Genomic DNA, 21,811 nt, shown 5'->3' on the forward strand with positions numbered 1-21,811 from the left:
AATGTCTCGGGCATCTAATTCATTAATTTCCCTTTCCAGTTCCTAAAATTTTCGGGTCAAGTTTCAATACATTATCTGCTTCTGCAACTTGAAAAGTTATTGCATTTTTACCATTCCTGGTAATCTTGATCGCATTTTCCAAATTGTGGGCAGATTCTGACTCTCTTCCTAGCTCTATATCATGTCTACCCTGCATTAAATTTCAATGAAAATTCAAGTAAATATTGGGTTTAGAAGAACAACACAAAATAAATTTAATAGTTTGCCTTGGAGGTGACAACTGTGTTACTGTTTTGATACTGCTCATCAGCAAGGTTTTAGGTCATCCTAATCTGTTAGCCTGGACACTCCACCGAACTCATAAGACTAAACTCTCAATTATCTGTGGGTGGATTACCTATTTCGTGGATTATCTGTGCTATTCTCTCTTCCACTCACCTAAAATATTTTAACAAAATTACAATCCTAAAGATAGTTAAATTCTCTGAAACTTATGACATACTTTATTAAAATAACAAGTTTGAAATACCACGACTTTCTTAAAAGTTTTTGATTACACAAAATCAAAAGTTGTCAATAGTATTTAATATTTTATTTTATTTTTTTTAATTTTTTGAGAAGGTCCACTGTTGTAGAAAACATTTAAAATTAATTTCATTAATTTTCACTTGATCGTGACACTGACCCATTCCTTCCGTGCAAGAAAAATAGCAATTTCACTTTTGGCACGAGCAGCACATGATATACAGGGTCCATACAATAAGTATCATAACTGGTTCGCTGTAGCTTCAATGGAGTGGTGGACGGGGGTTTGACGGGTCGACTCAGTCGAGAGGTCCCCCACCAATCAGGCGCACTTTAGGTCAGTCGCCTCCGGGCATGCGTTGAGAAAGGTGGATTTTTGTGACATGCGACTGTTTGTGGTGTTGTCACACCAGCATGGAGCGCACCATCAAGCAATGCTACGCTGTGAAGTTTTGCGTAAAATTCGGGAAATCCACATTGGAAACCCTTGAACTCATTGAACAGGCTTATGGGGATGATGCCTTAAGCCACACAAGAGTTTTTGAGTGGTACAAAATGTTTAAGGAAGGCCGGGAGCTCGTCAAAGACAAGCACTGCATCGGACACCTGAAAACCGCTTGAACTGATGCTCAGGTGACCAAAGTGAAAAAAGTTTTGGTCTCTGACAGGTGTTTAACCATCGCCCTTATCAGTACGGAGACCGGCTTTTCAGTTGGAACCGCCCACACCATTGTAACAGAGGATCTTGCGATGAGGAAAGTGTGTGTGAAGCTGGTGCCAAAAGTCTTGAGCGAGGAACAAAAACTGTTGCGGTTAGAAATTTTGCAAGAAATTTTGGAAGATGAAGATTTTCTCGAAAATGTTATTACCTCAAAGGATAGCTCAAAAGGAGCTCAAAGGATATCGGTTCCACTCCATTGAGGCAGTTCAAGCGGCGACAACAAAGGCTCTCATCAGTATTCCGGAAACTGACTTCCATCAGGCTTTTGACGAGTGGCAGACGTGCCCAACTACAGGTGTATCGATGCAGGAGGTATGTATTTTGAATATTTTTAAGTGATTGCAATGATAATTGCAATAAATATTGATACTTGGAACCAGTCCTGATACTTGTTGTACTGACCCTGTACTTGCTATCCATTCCACAAGTTGATCATCAGAGAGAGTTATCCCAGATGGGATGCAAATACTGACTGATACAGGCTTTAACCCAAATATAATGCAGACTTTACTCATAGGTCTCAAAAGAAAACAGACGTTTTAGTACATACTTAAAAAAGAGGAATTTGTTATAACTAAGGTTCTAAAAGAGTTTCTAAAACTGTGCTCCCATATGAAAGAGCAACTTCAGACAGCACAATAATTTCTAACAGACAAGTTTTTTACATAACTTTTTCTCTAGCATGGGATATTTAACCCATGCAATTTTTTTTCAGGTATTTCCTGAATAAGAGCATCATTAAAATCAATGTTTTCAACATTTTCTGTGATAATTTTATTATATTTATGGAAGCTATGCCACCTATGCTCATGAATGACATTTGAAAAAATACGCAAAATCCACCTTTGGTCTACTTGAGTTGACCATGTAAATGGAAAAAACTATATGCACTTAAATTCCACAAAACAATAAAAGGAAATGAGAACATGTTCATCACATCATTTCATGCCATAATCTAAATCTCTCAAAAATGAAAGTAAGTCTTCTTTGCTAGATATATCAATCTTAGGATGATATTTACCCGCAAAATAAGAAAGACGTTCACCAAACCAAGGAAGGAATAGTACCATAAAATCCAAGTTTTTCTGGCAAGTCCTTAATTGATGGCACTGGATTTAATCGACTTCAGAAAAAACTAGCAAAAATATTTCATCTTATGCTAATCTGACATCAAACAATATATGGTTACATAAAATATATTGTAAGCTATTTTCAGGATCATACACAAAACTAATTACAACAACACCACTAATCTACAACAATTACTTCAAACACACAGAGCAGCGATTTAGTTAACTTTGCACAATACTGCATCATCCTCATGTTTCTTAAGAATGGCAATTAAACAAGGCCAAAACTGCTAAATTCACTGCAAAACAAAATGAATACACCAATGACAATAATGCTGTTTTTTTGCAAAGCTTCAGTCCATAATGTGCATTCCAATGTATGAAACACCCAAGGTCATGAAATAAAAATTGTTAGCCAATCATTTAATATTCACACAGAATACAGAGTATGGGCTTCCCACAGAGTGGTCAAATCCACATTACAATTAATGTACTTTCATACCGTGTGATATTAATCAAGATTAAAAGAAAAGGATTTACTTATGTCACATAAGGAAAATATAATATTTTCCTGTATGTTCCACCCACATAAAAGTTACTGGGAGCTCAACTGTATTGGGACTAATTTCCCTATATGTAAAAATAATAGCCTCTAGAAATTCCTCGCGAGATACAACCTGAATTCCATTTACATGACTCTTGATAGTCAAACATAAATTTTAGTTATACATACCGTTATGTTATCCAGATCTAGGTGATTTGCATGTCCTTGTCCTTGGATCTCAGCACAAAGTTCCCTAACCTTGTGCTTGTTCTTGTCAAGTTGAGCCGAAGAAATGGCACCAGCCAAATGGTCCAAAGGGCCAGTTCCACTTTCTCCTCCCTCCTTACCCATGCCACCGCCATCAACTTCAAGGAGGTTGAGCATCAACTCCAAGCTGTCCCTGTCCAAATCCATATTCAGCCTATCTTGACTCAACACAAACATCACTGTTGCCGTGCATAATCCAAGGCTCTGACAAGTAAAAAGAAATGGAATATTTAGAGACTTAAACATTATCAGCCAAACAAATATTACTATGAGATCTCCCCCATTAGCACAAGAGATCACGAAAAACTGTCAGGTAATGCAAATTTATCATAAGCAAAATAAGCACATAAGATGGCCCCTGAAAGGACATGCGATTGAAAATGACGTATATGATAAAAAATACTTTTAGTCAATTTCAAAGACTGGTTTAATCACAAAATAACTTAATACTTTTGGATCCCACAGCACTTATAGCTCAGAGCACAACTGCAAGCATAATTACATACTTTAGAAGTTCAATGTAATGAAAGCAACCTTATCTGAAAATGAACTTATTTAGGCTGTGAAATCCGGAGTTATATAATGAAAGGAAACTTCCTCTATCATAAATATCCTCAACACTGCCCTTCTCTTGCATGCTGAGAATTTGCCATGAAAAATTGTGGTGAAGCTATTGATTAAGCACGAAGAAAGAATCAAAGACTTTGCATTTCCACATAAAAAATTTCATTGTGTTGACTAGTTTCGCTACCCTGTAGCACCATCGACTCTGAGACAGTCCAGATGATCTACCAGTCCAGTGTAGTGAAACTAGTCGCCACAAGAAATTCAAGTTTGGACAAAATTTGAGAGAATAACTATACATTAGTTGATGATCAATCTGAAATTATCAACATACACAAATTAAGATATACAAGTATACACATTTCATTTCATTATGATAGACTAACTTTATATAAGAAAGCACTTACAGGATCTGATGTAGCATCGTGCAAGGCACGAAAGAACTTTGCAACAGTTCCATGGGCCCTTAGATGCATTCGGAATGCAGGTTCCATGCATTTGGCAGCCAATGAAATAGCAGACAGGCACCTGTCAATGGAAGAGGAGGAAGTTAGTACTCAGAGTGCATGTTGGGATACGTCACATTGCACTGTCTAACATACAAACAACACCCTTGTGTACTTCACACACATCAATTTATGGGTTGGAATATGGAAAATTTAGTTATTTTAATTAATTCCTACTTTCATAAAAATTGAATATTTTAGTAGACCCTAATTCACATAATTGCATAATTGGAAGATTTTTACATAAGAATTTTTTTTGTAATAGCCCTGCAATGAAGATTGCTCAACTGTTGAAGAAAAATTTGCAATATTTTCTATAAACCATAAAAGCTAGTATGCCAGATAAAAAGATTCACACATATGTTCTAAAACTTCATAATATTTAAACCCATTTTCCAGGACTTAATGTTTCTATGCATCAAATTTTACTTATATAGTAATGAATACTGGATTCAACACCACTACAACTTTATTAAAGGTACTAAAACTTATGTTTAACATATTCTTCTATTTGATTTTACCCAAAAGAGCACTTTTAAACTATTAATCAAAGAAAAAAGGCAATAATATACTTAAATACACTCATTTCCATTCATATTATTATTCTAATGAATTCAATAGTTCAGAGAGCAGGTTCCTCCTTGATAAGAATTTACGGAGTGACCCAGTCACCCAGGGTACTGCACTCCATTCCCCTTGAAAAAAAATTATACATCACCTTTTCTGTCAACTTCACCGCTTAGAACGACTTGACCTCAAAATTTTTTTACTGACCAAAATAACACCTAGGGGAATTTGATGAGATTAAAAACCCCATTAGTGCAGTAATCAACCCAAACGCCATACCATAAATAATACTTATAAAAAAAAATTCCCCCTTTTCACCAGTACAATAGAAAAAATTGCATGCATTACTTGAATATACATATGCACTATCACCACTTATTATACAGGTAGAACTTATTTTTACCTTGTAGCCATTGGATTAGTTTCTTGAAGAGCATCTAGTATGTACTCAACATCATCGTTAAACTCTTGAAATTCACCTGACTCTTGAATCTGATGTGCCTTTTTCACGTTTCTTACCACTGTATAATACTGTAAAAAAATGCAAAAATATGTTTAACTTCCAAACCACAGCTAATGAATGGAATTCTAAAACATAAATAAAATGGACATTCAAGGGAAATATATTTACCAATTATAAATATTAACAAATTTCGAAATAAGTAAACATATTTATAAACAAAACAAACCTGCAATACAATCATTGAAATGATACATGTATGTATATCTATACCTAGAGGAATCATCGAATATAGATGTCTCTTCGTGTCAGATGCTCATATAATACTAAGCTACATAGTAACTACTTCTATGAAATAAAAGCAATAACAACTGTACATGAAAATCTGAAGAAATACACCAAGATTGAAGTATCAATTGGACGATGGTTCTTAAGAGTTGAAACATCAATTCTAGTTTTTCTATGTGAACCACCAATAGATATATGAAGATACAAATGTACATGTTTGGAATAATTTGCATACTTAGCTGGCTATTTTCTAATAGGACTTTCAAACTTGAAAAATTTTTAATGCTTCAAAATATTAGCTGGAGTTTATCCAAAGAGCACAAGAGCATTCACAAAATAAAACTTAAAAACACATCTCAGTCACACATGATCTAGCAGCAATATTATCTTTTTTACCTTTTGTTTTTATTTTATTTGTATCTCACAGTATCTAAAATCCACTCAGAAGTGTGCCAGCAACAGTTTAGACAAATCTACACAAGCAAGGCCCCATGAAACAGAAATAAAAGGTTTTAACTAGGACCACCTGCAATCCTGGGGTCCTGTTATTCAATTCCAATCCTAAACATAATGCACTTGAAATACCCAGTCCTCAATTAATGGAATACATTTTCAAATTATAAAAGAGTACAATGGTCAAGAAACTTCTACGGTGGTCAAAATGTTTCCATTTTACAGGCGATGGATGCTTGAATGAAAAACATTTTTAGTGGAAACACTAGAAACCACTTCAGAGATAGTACATACAATGTACTAGAATCTGAAGAATTCTATTGTTATTTTATGAGGACTTTGAAATCGTTATCTTAAGGCAAAATTAATGGGAAATTTGACTGGCAACAAATTTAAATTTCTTAATCGTCAACCTCAGCAAAAGTTTAACTTGAGGAAATGCCACCAGGAGACATGCTCTCAAAGCTACAAGCTTTAATTTTAAATTCAGTAGCATCTGATGGTATCAAAAACATTAGCAGGCTACACCTTGCGCGGTATGCACAAAGGCAACCTATGAATTACATTCAACATTGATTTCAGAAGACCTGAGAACTGCCATATTTTCCACTTATTTCTGACTTCATAACAGCCCTAACTTTTCCAGGTCAAAAATTATATTTCCCACCTCCTACCCTAAAATTTTAACAAATACCACCATGAATAAACAGGTTTATACAGTAGTATCAGAAGAGAAAATACTTGGTTCTTCCACACATATTTTACTATGCAAAACCTAGATTTAAAACTTACAAAGTCATCATCAGGTACACAAGCCGACACCTAGATCGTGCATAATAAAATATACGTGGAAGAACAAAGTATTTTATTTCCCGATATGAGACACTGTGTCAGTTACTTCCCATACCTTTCCCAAAGAGCAAGTTACATGACTAAGGTCGGGAGAGATTCCACGGAAGACCTGTTTGGCTGAGTGAGATTTGCAAGGGTTAAGGCGTTTATACATACCCAAGCAAGTGAGAGATTAGTGGGCCACTGGTGCAGGGAGAAATCTCTCGTAAACCCTGGGTAGGTGAGTGCTTGAGACTAGCAAGGATCAATGCTATTTAGTACATCCCAGCTAGAGTGCATGATTAATTTTCATTCATTTTATTACGTGTGCTTGGTGGGCTGCTGGTACTGGGAGAAATCTCTCGCAAGCCCTGTCTGGGTGAGTGCTTGTTAAGGGCGAGGGTCAATGCTATCTAGTACACCCCAACCAGAGCATTTTTGTTATTTTATTTTGGTTTGATTGTTTGCTCTTTTCCAACCCCCTATATCATTTTATTTTTTAATTTACTTTTATTTATTTATTTTTCCTCTCTAATTTCCCTCACCATATCCTTTGCCCACTATTAAGAGTACGGCTGGAGTTGATTCTTCCCATAATATGAATCACTTTCACGAAGTGACGCCTCATACCATTCTATATTTATAGTATTCTAGACTTCAATAACTTTCATGTACATACAATTTAATTTCATAGCATGCTGTGAGGGTATCCACATAATCACCGGTGTTCGTGGAGGTAAGCATTCGATAGTGATGGGGGATTAGAATGCAATGGTAGGTGAAGTAAGAGATGGTAGTGAGGTAGGGGGCTACAATTTAGACACAAGGAATGATCATGGGGAGAAAGTAATTGAGTTCTACAGGAGAGGGTTTAATCTTCACCAACACTTGGATTTGGATACCAAAACAGGTGTAAGTACACTGGTAAAATGCCAGAGGATTCAGGAATGTATTAGTTGGACTAAATCAGGGTTAGGCAAAGATTTAGGATCAGTGTAATCAATTCGCATAGTTCCCCAGGAGCAGATGCAAACTCTGATTACAATTTAGTAATTATGAAGTGAAGCATCCAATTCAAAACGATAAGACAACGAAGATGGTTTAAGAAAAGGAACAAAAGCACACCAATCGGATCAAAAAAGAGACTCAGCAGGCTGTAGAGAAAATCATGAAGGAGGGAAGAGAGCTGGATACTTTAAGAGGAAAAAAGGTAGCATATCAAAGAAATGATATCAAGGGCGGCATGTGAAATGATTGGAACTGTAAATAGGAAAAGGACAAGGACACCATGGATTAAGGTTAAGATGAATAGAAAGGTAGACAAGAGTAGGAGATAAAAGAATACAAACATAGAGCTGGGTAAGAGGAATTATAAAGAATTAAATTATAAACTGAGGCTGGTAAGAAATAGAGAAGGAAATGAAAAAATATTAGCCCAGAGTTAGGTAACAGGAAGTATAAAGACTTGAATAATAAACTGAGAAAGGTAAAAAATAAAGCAAAAGAAGAATGGTGGAACATGCAGTGCAAGAATATCTGAAGTCTACAGAGGAAAGGTGGAATTGGTGCGCTAAACAGAAAGGCTAAAACCCTGCCAGGAAGTTAGACGGAAAAATCTTGCAAACTCAGAATGCAAATCAGAGATAAGTCAGGAAAAATATTAGTTGAACCAGAAATATTCAAGAGAGGTGGAAGGAATATATGGAGGAACTGTATGGTAAAGAAATCTGACCAGTGAGATTAGACATGGAGAGAGAACATGACAAAGATGAGGATAGCTTAGGCCCAGGCTTACTCAATGGCAAGACAGAAAGGCCACTAAGGGAATTGAAATCAAATAAGGCCTTGAGTGGAAAACATTCCCGCAGAAATACTTAAAAGTTCAAGAAAGTTTGAGAGGAAGAGTTTCTGTAGACTAATTTGTAGCATTAGTCCCCATTCCCAAAGAGAGGAATTTAGCCGGAAAACTTTGTCAGATCAGTATTAGCTAAGATTCCAAAAAAATGAAAGAGAGAAATGTGACGACTAAAGAATGATGTCTGATTTTGCATGCAGCTTAAGTATTTCTCAGGATCATCAAAAAGCGGAAAGAAAGCAGGGAAATGATTACTTATGGGATGATTACTATCGGCTCAGGAAGGGGAGAGGCATGCATGATGCCATTGCAGTAATAAGGTCACCAATAGAAAGGAACATAGAATATTATCAAGATGTACGTTATACATCTGTTCCATGGATTTCAATAAGGTATTTGATAGAGTAATTCGGTTGTATTAGTTGAGTAAAATTATGCATTGCAGAAAATAGGAGTAGTAGTATTTAGGGGAGCGGATCGACAGCTCAGGTCATTTGCACCATTAGGGAGGACAGGAAAGGATGAAAGCTGGAAAGAAACCTGGCATCGGCATCAGTCTACTCTTAACGAAAGGTGCCAAGCTTAACATCTCATTCGACGGATGGCATACTCACTCAAAGTGCCCTCCACAAAGCACCTCAAGTAGGGATCAAGATACCACTGAAAAACATTCGATGCCACCGGGATTTCTACCCAGGCCCTCTGGGTGGGAAGCCAGTACAATACACCATCTCGATCCCTTTGGATGGATAGGAGACTTATCCACAACCTGTACATGTTTCAGACTGCTCAGGTGTGAGTAGGGGACGAGAGTCCAGATGCAAAGTGTTAGGAAGAGGAGTAAGGTAGGGTTGTCCATTATCACCTGTGCTGTTCAACATTGATGTGGAGGAAATGGTTTAAGAGGCATGGGAAGAACTGGAAATAGGAATGAGAGTTGGCGGGGAATTCATACTATCAGGTTTACTGATCATCAAGCTTGAGTTTACAATACAACAATATCCGAGGGTAAAAATCATTTGCCTTGACCAGGATTTGAACCCAGATCACTTGATTTCCAGCCAAGTGCTTTAGCCTGTCAAACTCCCAAGGCAAAAGCACTTAAAAGTGCTTTCCACATAGCACCCTGGCAAGTGGAGAATGCCGTCCATCAATAGAACAGGTACTCTCTACTGTGACCCCTTGGCACCTTTTATTATGAGTAAGCCAGTATTGATGCACCGTTTCTCTCCACTCTTCCATCATTCCCAGAGCATCCTATCCTTACCGAATGACCCACCTATCTCTGATAGCTGTCGATTGACCACCCTAACAACCACTACTACATATCATCCCTGAAACCACAACCATTGACTATTTCTTGACTTCTACTGCACCTTGAATACCTCAAGAGGTACGTAACTTGATTTGATCCATCATTTAAAGACAGGATATTGTGTGGGTCAAAAGAACATGGGCAAAATCACTCATGAGTTCATAGAAAATCTAAAATCTGGCAAGAAAAAATATGGTAGCCATAGAAATGTTTTAGATCCATATTAGCATGAATTTATAGCTTTTTTTGCTTTACTGTTAAGTTTAATTCATTACTAATCACATTACAGCAAAATATTGCAAAAACTACCTTCCTATTTTAAGAAATATAAAATACTGTTACATAATTAAACTACCGATGTATTCCAAAGCTCTTAGATTCAAACTCTAAAAAGAGAATCCATTACCTGAGCAAAACCATTTTGGTTTAACATATTTTATTCACTGAGCATTGCAACATATTTAAGCTGCTCTATTTCACGAAAGTGCCAAGAAAAAGACTTGAATCTCATTAAAATCATAGAATGTTGCTGCCAGATTTTCGGATTTGAAAAATCATTCATGGGATGTTCCATTGGGTCTATGGACAATCCCAGGGTATTAGATATGCATCACACAAACCACACTTTAGTAGCCAAAAATATAAGTAACCTCCATGTAAAATAGGACAGAGTAGTCACCAAGCAATCTCATGCAAGTGACCTTGTAGTTCAAGTTGAAAACTGTTCCCATGTTAACTACTCACTCACCATTCACCGCATATTGAAATACAATTACCATATTTTCCCATCGATAATGCACACCTTATGTATGACGCGCACCCAGAACTTTGTAGTTCTCATGAATTTGTAAAGATGTAGCAAGCCCAGGGCTTCATAGTTATTTTGAACATGTATAGAGGCCGCGCATCTGTATATACATACATATATATATGCCCGTAAAAATTATATGTAGTCTGTGTAAAAATACGTCTATATCAGATGTGTGTGTGTAAAAATACATCTATGTTTGGATTTTTTCAATTTCATTACATAATGCACATCGTCATTTTTTTTAATCATTTCAACATTTTTGAATAGATAACATGCACGTTATCAATGGGAAAATACGGTACTTTCCAGTCTTAGAGAATACAATCATAGGAACTTCCAACCAGTCATTGGTATTGAATAAAAATTGAAAAATTTTACCAAGAAAAAATTAGGCCTTATCCTGGGGGTAAAAAAAAAAAAAATCAAAATTGACACCATTATCTCACCTCCTTGGCTCCTTTTGTGCATTTAACCCCTACTACGGGCTCGCTAGGTGAACTGCAGTCATGCTCTCCATGGGAGTGGTAAGTTGTGACCCTAGTGAGGGCTGGAGTGGAAGGAAGGCCATCAAACTCAGATGATTGTCCGGAAGGAGGAGACATGGGCACACCCGAGGGCATGGATGTGCTCGGACCATCCACCGCATCTAACTCCCGCTCACCAACCCCACTACCATCAACACGCGACTGGCCCCGTACACCTTCCTTGTCTTCTCGCTCATCGCACCACTTATGCCTGTATAAGGCTAGACGCTTACCAGACCTGTCCGAAAGGAGCCGACGGCTCTTGAATATGCTACACTTCTTAGGGACACCACTCGTGGTGCCCACCTCGCCAACTGTTCTCACCTCAGTCGTCTCTACTTGTACTTCCTCAGAACTTGTTGCGTGGTCCGTTGAGGGCGCCACAATGCATGACTCGGTGGCTAATGCCTCTGCCTCACCCGAAGACCTTAAGTTCATGTCCATCCACTCATCTGACACTGGACCCAAACAAGACGGCTCTGGAGCAACAGATGAGGTTGGACCCATTGTGTCTGAACTACAGTGTGCCTCGCCAACAATATGTTCGGTAGTTTCAGGAATGAAGTTATCTGAAATTTGTCCTAACTGAATAGGGCCCTCATCGGGGAAGGTGCTGGTGGGTGGGGTGGGTGAGCAAGAGGATGGCAATTCAGGGGAAGCTTCACGGGACTTTGCTTCTTCTGATCTCCAATTTAACGGCAATTCACTCGAAGGAGAGGATGATGCATACCGGTGCGAAATAGATGGCAGAGTAGCCACTTCAGAGCTTTCCTCCGCCTCACAAGATGAGTCATCGTCCTTATCCTCTGTCTCCACCAGATCACTGTAACTTGAAATGTCCCCCATACTTGTCACATTTCCTTCCTGCTCAGCATCTACAGCACTTGTCCATTCACTCACGTAATGCCTTGGACTGAATTCCCTACCCACCGAATTTACACTTGATGAGGATGCACCACTTATAACTGAACCTGAGGGACCATTACCACCATAACTAGGAGGGGGAACAACAGCACTTACCAACTCTTGAGTTTCACTGACCAAGTGAGATGTCCCCTTATCTTTAAATATTCTCAAGCGTATTGGGGGTTTGCTTGAGGTGGGCGAGGACTCAACTACAGGAGCAGCGAGATATGTTACTTCTTTGAGGGAGGTTTGGGCACTGGAAACTGTGTTGTGGGAGCTGCCATCATTCATACATGATGATACATCCGAGTCCCCTGTCCTTGTGTCAACATCTGACCCAGTAGCAGCTGCTCCAGGGGATACAAAAAACTTTTTTGATCCTAAAGACCGAGTGTCTCTTGAACCTTTGGAACTACTATACACACCCCTCTCAAATTTCTTCCCTGCATACTTTTCTGAGGTTTTGTGCCCGTAACTGGATTCTGAACGGCGACTTCCTGCAACATATGCAGCTGTTCGAATGCGGATATCCTCTGTTTCCTCCTTTTGGGCTGGATACTGGTCAGCGTTGCGGCTCTTGAAGAACTTCCTTGGTTTACATACAGGCTTCACAATAGGAGCAGGGCAGCCAGCCATTTGTTTATTTTGCAAAGCATCAGGGTCAGGGTCAAATAGGAATGGGTCTTTGGATGGGGAAGAAATTGTGGGGCTTTGACTTCCGAAATCCAGGCGCATCTTTTTATTTGTACTATCATCTCGGCGTCCTGAAAATAAATTTTAAACATCTTGAGTTAATATGCACAATAATCTTCTTTATAGAGTGTGAGAAAAATAAGTGTAGTATAACAATAAAAGCATATTTGAATATACACCTTGAGAACAATCTCAGAATTCAATAGCACTCAGTACAATTTTATAAGGTTGAAAATGCTTTCCAAAAATTATTATTGAATGGAACAAATTATTACACCGAAAACTGAACTCAAAATCACAATAGCATTGACAAAAATACCCAATGGATACCCAAATACTTCAGAACAAGTTTAATCAACCATGCATCTCATTCAAAATAAATATATTTTATAATGTATGCATTGTTTACTGTAAAAAAGCAATGAAGAATGTCATTTACTTGTTAATCACATTCATGGCATTTTGGTTTTTAAATAACTAAAAACTAAGCATCCACAGTATCTTTAGGGTAAAGATTTCTTGCTCACATTTTCTGGTAGCATTTCAAAATCTATTATTGCATTCAAAATTTCATGAAAGTTAAACTGTCAAGATTGATGTGTAAATAATACAATTATTATGTACACCATGATCGCAAAGCATATAACAGTAGTGGAAACAAAAGTAGAGAATAACTAGTGGAAAATTTAGGATTCTTATTCTTTCACATTATTTCCCTCCTTAAAAAATGGCAATTTACAATGCTGCGTAAAAAACCTGAATTTTTCACATTCTATTACCTGCTCTGTAATTGAGTAGTCCGTAATCAAAATCACTGAAGCTTGTTTTGAGAAAGTTCAAATCTTTTATACACAGCACTTTTTTAACGTAGGATTTTCAACATTTGAAATTGATGATATCTGAAAAGTATTTTATTATCCACATGCAACACCCTAAGGCCATAAGACAGCTCAATATAGTCAATAAATTCAGGTTCAAAACAATATGATGATCTATTATCCAACTTCTCATTTTGTGTTCATTCATTTAGCTTAGCAGCCACTTATACAACACAACATTTAACAGCCAATCAATACATCACTATCTACCAGTCAGATATAAATATCTGTTCTCTAAGGCCATAAGGTTACATAATAATATGAAATAAAATAGACTGAACCTTAATTAGCCTTACTTATGCTAGAGTAATATCTGCTTAATGTAAGGGCATCAAAATATTCATTTAACCACACTTCTAGGCATTTGGCCAAAATATCACAATGCCAAACTTAAATTGTATAATAGGCTATCATATTTATGATCATCAATGAGAGGATGGCGAGAAGGTAAACTACTACTGAGTGGATGAGCAGTTAAGGTTTAGGAAAAGGGAGAGATATTCATAGCATTGCAGTAATAAGCTCAGTGATAGGAGGCAATATAGAATACAACCAGAATGTTTGCTTGCTTTGCTAATTTCAACAAGGTATTCCATAGAGTAAATTGAGAGGGATTAACAAATGTATTACAGACGATAGGCATAGAGGGGAAAGATGACACTTTGCATGTGGCTCATGAAGAGTCACAGAGCGCAGTGCCAGACAGGTGAATAAGGCAGAGGTGTCTTATCATCTAGTTTACCCTTCTTGGAAGTATTCTGGAGCAAGATGGTCAAACTAGTAAGGACATGCAAAGAATTACATGAGGCAAAGATGGTTTACAAGGAGGGAGTTGATGCCAGGGATGTTGAGAAAGGATGTTACGAAAAGATGAATGAAAACTTTGATACAGAGCATCATTTAATACAGACAATAACGTGGCCATAGAACCAAGATGATAAGCCGGCCCCGGTGGCGGCGGGGTAACGTCCTCGTCTGCCATTCCAAGGGTCGCGGGTTCGATTCCCGCCTGGGTGAGTTTCCCTCCATCTAGGGCTTGGGTGTTTGTAAATGTGACCATGAAAACCAAATATGAATTTTCACCCCTAATGTTCTCTTTTCATTTCTCATTCAGTTTATCAAATCCGGCAAGAAATACAGCAAATAAAGCAGGAGACGTTCCAGAGTGAATAGCTCATCGCCTAAAAATTAATCACTATGGGCTTTTTGAAATTAAATTCTAATTGCCAAGTGTTGCAACAACATTGCATAGCATTAAGGTCACCTGCATAAACTATTTTATCCTCAGGGATACAGATATCTCTGTAAACCAATGCCTCATTGGCAAATAAATGTACCTCGCTATTGACCACAGAGTCAATGTCATTAACGTGAAAAAAGGATTAAAAGAGGTTTGATAGCACTTCCCTGGGAAATACCTGAAGTGACTTGGTTGTAATCATCCAGTTTCAAATCATATTCTTCTACCATTATGGAAGGACTTTCATCAAGAGGAATGTACATTCATTGAGACACAAATAGGTGTAATGTTGTCTAATGAGTCGCTAACGTAAAGAAAAAATAAAAGAGGTCCATTACATATGAATTTGAGGTACATAACATATGAAGTAGCAAAGCTGAACCGAGATCAGATTAGCGGAAAACCAGGAAATTAAAACAATTTAATAATTTGAACATTAATTTTCACTTCAACGATTTCAGACTCAAATAATTTGATAAACTGTGATTTAGAATACAACATATTATCTAACACAAAATGTGGCATTCTACCTGACAAAATGACTATCTTCGAGTTTTAAATTAGTATGATTTTTTATAATTAGCAAAGAGTAAAATGACACACACATCATTAATCAATGGTTTAATGGAAAGTAGTGCATATATGATCAGAAAATCAAAAAATATACAAAATATTAGGACTAAATAATAGTAAAAAGTATTAGAAACAAAACAAAAAAAATTCATGTTTTGAGATAATTTTAAAAATTGGCCAGCTAAAAAATAACTAAATAGGGCACACAATTACAAATTTCATATGTAATATTGCATTGAGCCATGACCAATATATTTTATTTTGTCATAACAACCAAATCTAATAATCACAAAAATTACTCCTTTAAATAAGGGAAAACAAACATAATCAATAATATAAATTGTCATTTCAAGTCAAAAAAAAATATAAAATAAGTAAGGTCTCACACAGTTCCGAACTTTTTAGAATTTTGTAGAATCTTAGCTATTACAATAAAAAGTAATAGTTAAATTAATTTTTTTGACCATTTCCACTCTTTCAAAATTTTTCTTTGATTATTTCTGCTTAACAGCTAACATTAATTGATATGAGAAAATTTACCATGGGGTTTTTTTACAAATATAGGTCCTCAAGTAATTTTATACATTTTACATTTGTGATTAACTGAGCAGTTCAGGTGTACCTTGGCAGAAGAGATTTATATTCAAAGAACTGACAGATATGATACTTTCTCCACACAATTAATTTAAATAAATACAACCAGTTTCACCTTAATAAAACATTTTCTGGCATCATTGTGAAACAAGCATCTCAATATACAGGAACCAAAGGCAGGATAAGGAGGGATATTTTGAGATGAAGCACAGGGCAGGGGAGGTCTCAGAATAAGGGGGATGGTGGAGGAGGAAAGAGAGGGACTACTGAGGGATGGCTGAGAGAGTGAATTATTTTGGGCCAATCAAGTTGGCGGGAAGTTAAGGCAAGGAAAATGTTCATTACAAGGAGAAATTTCAGGAACTACAGAAATTCAGGGAATTTCTATCTGCTTTTATGAGTCCACTTTTACACTTTTAGTAAGGAGAGTAGAACTCTAGGTTGTAATTTTATGCTCTAGAAATTGCCCAATAAATGCTTGGCAAACAGGGCCGTACGATTGTCATTTCAAAAGTTCCTCACATACTCATTGGAGCAATCAAGGTACTTCCTCCACATGGGTCTAAGTAACATGTACATATTAGTTTGCACACATCAAATTTCACCTTTGGGTAACTTTATATTTCCCATTGCCCAAGAAAATGAAGAGTAATAAGATGCCCCAGACCATTTGGGTGGAAGATGGGCAAAAAGGTTGCTGATGAAAGGAAGTGAGTGCCATTTTAAGGTGGTAATTTCTTCAAGTGAAGAGGAGCAAATTCTTTTTTTGCCCAGTACTTGATTCATCATTAGGATATTTTCCACCATTAGGATTTAGTAACATTGACCTTTGACAAAATCAAAGAAACTGTGGGAGATGCTGCAGGAGTAACTTTTGATGGAGTCATCCGCTGATATGCATTACAATGCAACAATATGAGATTGTAAAAATCAATCGCCCATCCTGGTCATGGCAAATGATTTTTACACTACGAAATTGTTGTGTTGTAACAACAATCTTGGTGCTTGAAATAATGATGTTAAGTATGTAGTAGTTTATTCAAATACCCCAATACTTCAGCATTCTCCTTCCCTACCCTGTTAGGGGATGAGAGTAGTAGATTGACAAGTATACGCATCAATGGGTGGAAAACAGGGAAAATGGCAGTGGGATTTATTAGGGATGGTGTGGTCCACAGCAGATAGTTTCCTATAAACAGCAAAGGTGTGCCTTCCTGTTTTGATAGAAGCCGCAAGGTCTAGAAAATTGATTACACCCAAGGTATGTTTTTCCATGGTGAACACAATTTTTTTATGAATTTCGACTTATCAGTGTCCTACACTGTTGGGAAGTGGAGATGTTGGGCGATGTGTTACAGACAGCACAGATTAAGGTTGAGGTGACAGTGGCAAACAGCTGTTTCAGGGTGGTGAACATTTTGCTCTTTTGAGTGGAAATTGAGGCGACCCTCTCTGAAGAGATGGTCTGACAGATTGACCAAACTATTGGTGGGAGGCGCAGAAGTTCAAAGTGAGAAGATGGTATTAGAATGGTTGAGGGATGTGTTAACTGTGCTAAATTCAGTGATTTTCTTGGAAAGCATGTCACATTTTTTAAAGGAGATACTGCTGAAAATATCTATCATTTTGTCAAAGTAAGTAAAACATTCAGCCAAGTGTGATTTTTCCAAAAAAAAATGGAATGCAACAAAAGTGAATGTGAGGAGTTTCTCATACTATAACAAAAATGTCAGCTCTCTTTTTAGTAACTGGATTTTTGTCTATCTGGAGCTGGTGTGTCTATTTTTTGGAAGAAGAATTGTGGTGGAATTTCAGATGGGCAGGAAGAATCCCCCAGTGTGTTGTGTGTGAGAAATGCATAATCACAATGTCACAGATTTTCTTCAACTTTACTTTGTAACATATTGCTCAAATCATGAGGTACTAATTACATATTAGATAATGAATGAAAAATCTCAGGGGAATTTAAAAATAAATCACAACCAATCAACAAATCCACCCTACCTAATGTATACATACCCTACCAGTCGTCATTTTCACTGCTAATGTTTGCAATTTTTTTCCCATCGTTAAAAATTTAAAATAAAGAATTTAATGTTAAGGGATAGATTTTTACTTCCGGCATTTATTTCAAATAAATGATTTATTTTACCATTTTTTTAGCAGTAGCAAAATGTAAATGCACCTATGTACCATCAATTGCTATGCATTTGTCAAGAAAAGATATTTTTATTGAAGGAGATATTGCTAAATAAATACTTTGCATTATTAATTATAAGTAAACAATAACACAGTATTCACAATTAAGGCAGAAAGATATGTTATGACCACTAGAAAGAGGGAGGGGGATGTATGGTAGCTATTATGGAAAAAATATCATTCTGCTTTCATTGTGAGTACTTGATTATTTTTCACACATTATTAATAACACAGTACTTATTTAGCAATATATTCTTCAATAACACTGGTCATGATAGATATCTAAAAGCTTTATAATTAATCCTTTAAGCTCTTCCTCCTTAGTCTAATTGATTTTCAGCCAAGGCCTATATCACCATATTCCAAATGAGTTCAGTGTCTTCTATTGTTCTTTCCATAAGGTCCGTGCTGCATGTCCATGCATGCTTTAAGAGACCATTTCCTAATTTCGAGGCTATTATTTTTGGAGGTTCAGATATTTTTCTTCTTGCCGAAAATGCCTTCGACATAGGCAATTCTCCTTTTGCTTTATTCCTTCCATCTAAAGTGATCTTGCTTCACAGATAATTAAAAGTGTTCAAGTCACTCGTAAGCAACCTCAATATACATTTCAATTTGCTTCACTTTGTCAAGTAATTTATTTTTATAATTTATCCTTCCATCATAAAAATATTCATCTCAACAAGTATAGTCTCAAATTTGCAATTACTCATTTTTTACCTAGCATATGAATTATATTGAAAAAGAAAACTTGGTTTTTCCACATGAAATATTTATTCACGACCTAGGTTTCGACGCTCAGCGTCATCTCATGACGCTGAGCGTCGAAACCTAGGTCGTGAATAAATATTTTATGTGGAAAAACCAAGTTTTCTTTTTCAATATGTATCGTTTCCACAAAGTGACGCCTGAAGTTATCTCCTATATGAATTATACTTTTAAATGGGAATTATTTACCAAAACCTAATATCCAAATTAAATTTGGAGTGCATATGCAAATATTAAATATTCCTGTTCCAGAAAACACCAGGTTAAGTCAGTAAAACAACACAGAAACTTATATTCCAAAAACTACCATCAACAAAAATATTGAGGATGTGGTGATACATAAATTGGCACACACAGCAATGTATCGATGATAATGAAATTGTTTTCAGGTACATTGAGGAATGCTTCCAATATTTTCCATTAACTATACCATCATATCAACAATATGATTATAAGAACTTTGCAATCATATTGACAATCAAATCCGAATTGGCAATATAATTCATATAAAAAATATCATTTATGGCCATTCTAATAACAATATTCACCCATGTTATGAGTTGGTTCAAATTATATCAGCCAAGTTGATATAAAAAATAAATGGTGTTGACTCTTTGTCATACTGCACAGCCACACTAACAACATCAAAAAATCAAGTACATACTTTCGGCTTTAGTTTGATCAGTCATTGGACACAAAATTCAATTTTTGCCATTTTTACAACATTTCCTGTTTTATTTCCTTAGCCTATTTGTACTGACTCGTAATATTCTACTACTTGCACTAGAGAGGAAGGTGCTGGCGTTTTCCGTGACATCCTTACTTGTTTTATTTTGAACATCCTTCGTGTTCATCTCCATTAATTTCATAATGAATATTGCACTGGCTGATGTTTAGAATAGTGGCCTCTTATATGGAATTTAAGAGGTTCTCTTAGATTACCTGGTTTGTTTTATGCAATGCAATGTTTGCACATAAAATTCTGCCTCAGGAATGACTGTGTCTACATTAAATGAATTTTCTAGAATTAACCATACATAACCGAAATTAAAACCACACCTTAATTATCCAAATAATTCTAATGTAAATATGAAATTCTGGGATGCATACAACAATTTTTGCCCTCAGAACAAATTCACAATTATTCGCTTAAGAAAATTTCATGAAATTAAGTTCACTGATTAAGACAGGCCTCTTAATCTTCCCTGTTCAGGAGTTTCAAGTGCACATGATGAGTCTTTCCCAGGCCTGTGCCACTGGTGTAGGCTACACTTTGACCTGGTTGTCTCCATTAGACCAGAACAAGTAGAACTACATGCAAATGTTTCCTGTCCTTCAAGTAGTTCCTATAGGTCCATTCCCTGCCATTGCTATATCATATTCAAATATACAAAATACCACACTTTGGAACTTTGTAGTAGTGCTGGAGTCATTTCTATTCTTATTTTATTCATAAATAAAGAAGAAATACTAAAGGTGAAGAGTTAATTATTGCATTAAATGCCAACTCAGGAAAAAGAATAACATGTCATTAATGTATAGGTACATAAACTCTTTGGTTTTAAGCATGCAACCATTCCATTTATTGTACATCAACATCCAATGTCCAAGTGCTTTCTTTCAATACAATTTTCCAGGGAAATTAAAAATTTTCAGTGAAGAAAAGAAGATGAGTTAGATGGAACAGAATACATGTTTCCAAGTTATACTACCACTGCTATATTGGGCAGGAAGTTGAAATAATTATCCATTATTTTTATTTCTCAATAAGTAGTATCCATTATGGTGTTAATGTGGATTGCTAATGTGTTCACCTGAAATGAACATTTTGGAATTCCCATTGTTACCCGCAGCTTCAAGGCTATGCTAGCATTACAGTGATAATGACTAAAATGAAATTGTCAGCGTCACTTAGTTCATATTCTCTGCCGGCAAAGGAAGGCTCTTCAAAAAATGGGTTCAATTTGTTTAATGGCACCACTCTGTATTCATCTCTCTATATCTTCCAGGTTAACCGTTCTTTGTGGAGCGGAAACACCATTAATGTGTTTGTTTAAATAGAATATATCACAATTTCTTCCTGCTAACAACATGGAAATGTTAGTGCTATTTTGATTAACAAGGATGAATCTAACGATTTCATGTTTCTGTATTATAACTGCTAAATTATCTCTTACTATGAAATTTCTCCAAATTTCATCATATAATTTTAATGCTTTCCCTGAGCCAGTAAATGCCTTTCCATTGATGTGGATAAAATGCTACCAGATTTACTTTGAAATACTCTTGGAATGTTTTTCAAGTACCATATTTTCCCATTGATAACACGTGCGTTATCTATACAAAAATGTTCATATGATAAAAAAAACGATGATGCATATTATGCAAAATGAAAATTGAAAAAATCCCAACATTTACATACCTGTGTACACAATAATTTAAAGAAGAGTCTTGCAAAAATAAATAGTCTGGAAGCATGCCTTTTTAATTGCATTCTATTTTATACAGATCTGCTACTGTTACAGTTATTTCATCGCAGAAATCCATGAGAAAAAGGGTGCACGGTATCTATACAAATTCATAATAACTACTAAGTTCTAGATGCACGTCATACATAAGATGTGCGTTATCGATGGGAAAATACAGAAAATTGGGTACT

At 36.2% G+C, this 21,811-nt stretch overlaps 1 protein-coding gene across 4 annotated transcripts in view; it reads right to left on the reverse strand.

Moving 5' to 3' along the window:
• The window catches only part of LOC139686046 (protein wings apart-like), a 55,806-nt gene that overhangs the window by 28,800 nt on the left and 5,195 nt on the right, over nt 1–21,811 (reverse strand). For all 4 annotated transcript variants that reach the window (XM_071583143.1, XM_071583144.1, XM_071583142.1 and 1 more), the window contains exons 3-6: nt 11,224–12,971; nt 5,168–5,295; nt 4,099–4,219; nt 3,050–3,331 (exon numbers count right to left, since the gene is read on the reverse strand). In XM_071583143.1, the coding sequence (XP_071439244.1) occupies nt 3,050–3,331; nt 4,099–4,219; nt 5,168–5,295; nt 11,224–12,971 (2,279 nt within the window). The remainder of the gene's footprint in view (nt 1–3,049; nt 3,332–4,098; nt 4,220–5,167; nt 5,296–11,223; nt 12,972–21,811) is intronic.

Source organism: Hetaerina americana, unplaced genomic scaffold, assembly GCF_022747635.1.
Source record: "Hetaerina americana unplaced genomic scaffold, ioHetAmer1.1.p SCAF_13, whole genome shotgun sequence".
Lineage (NCBI taxonomy): Eukaryota > Metazoa > Arthropoda > Insecta > Odonata > Calopterygidae > Hetaerina > Hetaerina americana.